This window comes from Astatotilapia calliptera, chromosome 1, assembly GCF_900246225.1.
Source record: "Astatotilapia calliptera chromosome 1, fAstCal1.2, whole genome shotgun sequence".
NCBI classification, from domain to species: domain Eukaryota; kingdom Metazoa; phylum Chordata; class Actinopteri; order Cichliformes; family Cichlidae; genus Astatotilapia; species Astatotilapia calliptera.
The window spans coordinates 23,732,049-23,738,584 of NC_039302.1; the positions used below are offsets into that span (position 1 = coordinate 23,732,049).

General features: G+C 41.2%; 1 protein-coding gene across 1 annotated transcript in view; it reads left to right on the forward strand.

Annotated features, from left to right (window-relative positions):
* The first annotated feature begins 1,830 nt into the window (after positions 1–1,830).
* Positions 1,831–6,536, forward strand: part of LOC113022637 (zinc finger protein 615-like) — a 7,760-nt gene continuing 3,054 nt past the window's right edge. The window contains exon 1 of the mRNA XM_026168290.1: positions 1,831–2,110. Coding sequence (XP_026024075.1) covers positions 1,945–2,110 — 166 coding nt within the window. The 5' untranslated portion in view covers positions 1,831–1,944. The remainder of the gene's footprint in view (positions 2,111–6,536) is intronic.

Here is a 6,536-nt window from a genome sequence, read left to right on the forward strand (position 1 = left end):
TTCTTGTTTTTTGGAGGATAAGGTAGTTGTATGGTTTAGAATAAAAGTACATACAGTGATTCAAGATTGGGGTTAAATGATACAGATTTATTTTCGTTTGCAGGAGAAATGAAGACAAATGGAAGATAAGATCTAACAAAACAGTGTTTCTCAACTTATGCTCTCTGAATTTTTTCCACGATATGTCTGAAAAAATGCGATAAATCAGCCGTTTGTGGCTACAACGTTGCCCAAGGTAAACCATCTGTTGCTTTGTGTGTGTTGCTGACTGGGAGCTTTATTTGGATATCTGCTGCCATCTCATGGTGGACAACTGCAAGAGGAAATCTGGTTAATTACTCGGGCAGGGCGAAATTAACCAGCTGGGGGAAAAAAGTTTGAGAACTCTTTGGATTTAATGGAGATTTTTGATTTGAAAAAGAAATTAAACCTAATTGAAGTAATAAGGGGGGAAATTAACTTTTCATGTCTTTTTTGAATATGTAATCACTCTAAAACAGGATATTTACGAGTTTTAATTCAGGAGATAATCCTGGGTGTGCAGGGTGTAGAGATGTACCTACAGAGAAAAGCATACAAACATTGGTTAGTGGTTTGAGCAAGACTGGTGCTTATGTAGCAGCTTTCTACTCAGTTGCTACTGCAGATCTCATTCATGTAATCTTACATATTCATTCAGCACTTTTATCTATACCTAAGTGCTTTCCAACATTTGCACCTGCACTTACATGGACGCTTTGGGAGCAACCTGGGATTCAGTATCTTGCTGGAAGATATTCAGCGTGCCAACCGGAGGAGTCAGTTGATCCACAAATCATCCAATCAGTAGGCAGCCCACTGTACCACCTGAGCCGCAGCTGCCCCAGTTTTGTTGGCTTGATCGTGACAGCATTCAAAGGCCTTAGGTGAAGCATTTTAAAGATGCCAAAATAGAGCACTGGACATGACAACAGCAAGAGTGAAAGTGAAGTTTTAGAAGATGGGAGTGAGAGCTGTGTGGTCTAGAGACTGCGGCATTGACGAAGAGACGGGAAGCTGTGATGAGATGTTAAGAAGAGCTTTTCACTGGGACTGACCAGGATGGAAAAGAGTAAATCAAAGGGAAACTTTAGCTGAGATGGTTTGAGCAAGTGCAGAGAATCGATAATGGATATATTGGATATATCCTGGCTGAGCATGGAGCTGCCAGCCAGGAGGAAAATAGGAAGATCGCAGAGAAGATTTATGGATGTAAGGGAAGGAGAACACGCAGAGGGTTGAGACGACAGGGGTCGGGTGAGATTAAGGAAGGTGATCTGACCTTGCAGCCCCTAAAAGAACAGCAAAAAGAAGAACTTTCTCTCTTTCTTTTTAACTTTCCTCTTGATGGGCAGGGGGAGAATTAGAGACCTCTGATATGTAGGCAGCCTGAAATCAAACAGCACTGAAATAGGTGATCAATACAAACATGTACGTCATTTTTTTTCTTTCTTGACCAGTAGGTGGCAATAAAGCTCTATCATGGAAATATGATCGTATTACAGTGTGCCTCGGCAATCCTTTGTTGCCATGTCCTTCTATAAACGTGAATTCGCTTTTACAGCGTGCCATTTGTATTTGCTGCAGACAGCTTCACTGGGCAACTTCAGCATATTTATGTCCTTGAAAGTTCGTATTGCATGATTTAAACTTTTGTTTGTCCGTTTCATGAACATTGTTTTATAGTATAATACAGTCCTATACAATAAAACACACAGTTAATTTTATGGTATATTTGTGATTTGCAAATTACGAAAAGATACGATGATTGTGAGTGATCACGTGGATGTGGTTACGCTTGTGTTCAGAAAGTCATTTTAATGTTGACAGTTCTTGGTTTTCTCGCGATATCTGGCAACCCAAAAGCAGCCTTTCACCCCTGAGCTCGTCCAAAAACAGACTAGAGGACTCTTATCGCCCGCAGAAATGTTCAAAACAGAGAAACTAAGAGCTGTGGTCAATGAACGACTGCAGGCGGCTGCCGAGGAAATATTCAACCTCTTTGAAGAAGCTGTAAGAGACTATGAGAAGGAAGTGCTCTGTTCAAAGCAGGAGGTCGAGCAACAACGGCGAAGCCTGGCCGGGTGGAAAGGTAACGGCAGGACAACCCTGAAGCTGCATGGACACTTTGTAGCATCTGTTAAGCTCAGCCAGTGTTCAGTCTTAGGAAACATCTAGTAAACAGTTTACAGAAGCCAGCAAATAGCGCCATTTTGCATCCCTGAAAGAGGGAGGGGGATGCAAAATGGCTGTCAAATGAATAAAAATGAACCACAAGAGGATTTCCTGCATATCTTAACCAAGATTTAGGTTTAAATTTCAGCGCTTTTCATCTCTCGGCTTCCTTGTTTAAAATAATTTGTGTGGTAGCTAGCTTAAAGAATGGAAAAATGAAAAAAAATAAGCTTTTTCTTTTTTTCATTTTTAAAGATATTATTATGAAATGAACCTGTTCCAAGTCCAGAATATGCTTCACGATAGTGTTCGGTGCTTGGAGACAGCTGATTAGTAGCCACTCTTTTTCCTATAGTGCTCATTGGTTCATTAATTAAACAAATAGTGACTGTACAGAGTAATATCTGGTCATATTATAGTTTCAAACCTCAGTATCAAAAAGGAATTTGACTGTTTTAAGCCTGGTTTATGTATCTGCATCTTTACAGCTGGGCTCACCTGTCAATTAAAGTGCCACATCAACAACAGAGTATCTTAATAATCTAAAGACAGAATCCACCGTACCAACAGTAGGCTATTTATAGCATCTTTATATCCTAGCACAGGTAAAGGATTTGGTCTCTATAGCCAGTTTACCCCTTCAGAACATTCACTACTGTCATGGAATTTTGATAACTCATCTATTTAGTAGGGGTGCAACGATACACAAAATTCACGGTTCGGTTCGATACTTTGGTGTCACGGTTCGATATTTTTTCGATACAAAAAAATGTTCATGCCTTTTTAATTTGTCATTTATTAAAATTATAAATATATATTTTAACTCAAAAGTACAGTTTTTAAATTTAATGTTGCTGAAACAAAAGTAATTTAAAAAATAAATATCTCTCAGGGCTCTCAAAATTTCAAAATCCCTGGTAGCCCTTCGGACAGGGACTCTTCAGTTTTTGGTAGCCCAAAATAAATGTAAGTAGCCCGAATAAAAAAGAGAGCAATTTTTTGATTGATGTTTTGTTTCCTGTTTTGTTTCCTTTACAATATTATACATTAAAGTATAATATTGTAAAGGAAACAAAACATTAATCAAAAAATTGTTGAAAAACAAATTACAACATTGTATAAAAATTACAATCATCAACTCAAATACTTGGTTCTAATTGAACAGAAACTTGTAAGAACGGTGTAGGACATGAATCAGTCTGTGTCAGATCCTGAATTTGAAATTTCCACTGAAGTCACGGGTAAGAGACAAGTGGAACCAAGATCTAGGCCATTTGCTTTTTGAAGTTTGCAAAGACTGCTAAATTTTGCCAGTGGTAGTTCACTCTTTGCAACATAGTACGCTGTTCTAAACAGATTTTTCAGGTTTATTTTTAGTATGTTATTTGCAATTGGTGTTTGTTCTGGGAAAGATATTGCAGACTGAGCAATAATGCATTTCTTGCATTTCTCATGGGTTCTAATGGGGGCCTTTCTTAAAATGACTGGTCCCAGTAACAAAGGCGCTTGTCGACTCAGAAATCGAGAGAAAACCAACAACACACCCGGCAGAACATTGTTATTTACATGCACATAAGTGGTCCGCATGTGCGCATTCGCTGTCAAAATAAAAGACGCGCACCAGATAAGAAGTTGCAACGCGCGTTTGTGTCCATATAAAAAGCACTGTTTTTGTCCGCTAGAGTGGAATTTTCACGGCACATTCCGCACCACATCTCTGTGCATGCATCATTTGTTTGAAGCCAGCTCACCTCCTGCAACCACTTTTCCGAGAATACGTGCTTCTTTTGTGGTTCGGACTCCTTCTGACATTTCTTTGGAGGTGGAGGAACACCAAAGTAGTTGCTTAAAGGAGCTTCTTCGACATCTTTAAGAGTTTTAAACAAATGTCTGTCCTCCTCCAGAAAATCTTATGTCTGCAAACACGCGTTGCAACTTCATATCTTGTGCGCGTTTTTTTTTTTTTTTTGACTGCGAATGCGCACCTGCGGACCACTTATGTGCAGCCCGGTTTTATAGCTCGTCATATTGCAGCCACTGAAATTATTTTGTCCATGAAACCATAAAGCTGCACTTTCTTTTTGCCTTATAGTCTGATTTGTCATAACTTTTCCGTTTTGTGGTAAGCTTTTCTTTGGCTGTCACTTCTTCACCCTGACCTGTCTTATTTGGCTCAGCAGAACTAAAATATATATCCTGCTGCTTTTACACACACACACACACACACACACACACACACACACACACACACACACACACACACACACACACACACACACACATAACGGTCAGCGATTCTCTGCGCGATCAACCTCTCATATGTTTAAGCTTGCTGCGGGAGATTTCACTTGTCATGTTTGCATAGTAAGCTAACGATTGATAAGACGATGTCAGAGGAATTGGTGCGCAAATTATCATCACTCACCAATCAGTGCTGTCGCTCTCTATACACAGTTCGCGCGATTGCAAAGTGAAACAAGTGAAAGCAAAAAACAAGCGCAAATTCAAACGCGATTTCAATATGTCACATATTGACAGTGACTCACCGATGCCAATGACATAATTACCCAGCTACATTTCCGAAAGAATGCAAAAGCATTGACATATATTTTTCCTTCCTACAATAGCCCGACGGGCAGGGCAGAGATAGATTTTGGTAGCCCGACTGGAAAAATCGCTAGCCCCGGGACGTCGGGCTAGCGATTTTGCAAGCCCTGTATCTGATTGAGGAATCACTCATCTTTGGAAAAGAGAGTTTATTACAGAGAAATGGCTCTTTCCAAAATAAAAGCTATACTATCCGCTTCTTCTGGGCTATATTCTCAGCAGCATATTGTAGCGGGTCAGGGCTGTTCGGGGTTCTGTTTGTACAGTTATGTTTTGTTTATGTTGCCATAGTGACGGGTGACGCCCTCTCGCTGCGACGGTGTGTCCTTCCGGGGTCAGAGGGCGCCCTGTGTGTTGTTGTTGTTGTTGCTGTGCGGTTGCCGCGCTGAGCAGTTAGCTAGCGGCAGTGTTCTTCTGCAGATGTCAATAAACGGCTGTGCTCCCTGGCTAGCTCACGGGAAGCAAGACCAAACGACACCTCCGTCTCCTCCTTGTCTGAGCTCGCCACAATATTAAACATATCAGGTCCCCATGAGGAGAATCATGTGCTAACGGCTATCTAAATGACTCGGGTAAAGTTTGTAGCATGCATGCTTGTTGTTTTTGTCTGCTTCCACTTGTCTTTGCACTAGGATGATGTCGGCGTAAATGTGCAGTCATATTCATGTGTTCCCACTAGTGCTGTCAGCGTTAATCTCGTTGAAATGACGTTAACGCCACAACACGGCAAATCTCCGTTAACGAGCTACCCCTGATCGCCCCGTGCGTGGGGCTAGACGGCTAACACGTTAATGAGCTAACTGCACTAACACACTACTTCCCACCCATGTAATTGAGCATTGCGTGGCACATCCAACATACTGTTTTACTTTAGTCCATGACGCGCTTACCTTCAGGGTCATACGTCACATGAAAACCAAAATAATTCCAAACGCCAGATCTGAATGAGGGTGGGGGAGGTTCAATTTGCCATGTTGCAAGGAGAGTTTAACTTCTGTCTCGCTAGCTTGCCCTGCGCTCTTCCTTCTGACGATGCTGTCTGTGTTGAACGCTCAGTGGATCTGCGCTCGGCAGTGCAGCCTAGGCGGAGTAGTCGAACGCTGATCCACTGAGCGCTCAACACAGACAGCATGGTCAGAAGGAAAGTTGATAAAATAAATTACAAATTTTGTATTGTTCGATACATATGCGTACCGAACCGAAAGCACTGTATCGAACGGTTCAATATCGATACGAGTATCGTTGCACCCCTACTATTTAGATATTATGGAGGCTAAAATGGAGGAGTGACAGGTGTGCAAACAGACCTGAACCAAACCTGTGATTGTGTTTATGCTGATCGTGCCTTTTGCAGCATTTTTTTGGAATTATATATATCCTGCTGTGAGGTAAAGGCTGTCAACAATGTTTAATGGTCTTTAATTTAGTGCTGAAAAGCAGACTTTAGTGTCTTTGTATTGCATCCATACATTTTATGGATTCAGCTTGCTAACCAACTATGCTTTGCGTTAGTTGTTAACTTAGTACTCTGCCCTCTACTCTAAATAGTTTCATGCCTGGCTCCAAAAAAATCAACATGGTGGGGACACAAAAGTTCCCAGCTTCAATTGTCTCTAACTTAAGATGTCAGCTGAGGTTGGAGACAGTTTCTGAAATTGGGACAGAGCCCCATAGCTGTTTAGGAAAGAGTCATCTTCAAGTCTCAGCTCCTTCTCTGTGGCTCTGACTGTGTGAAA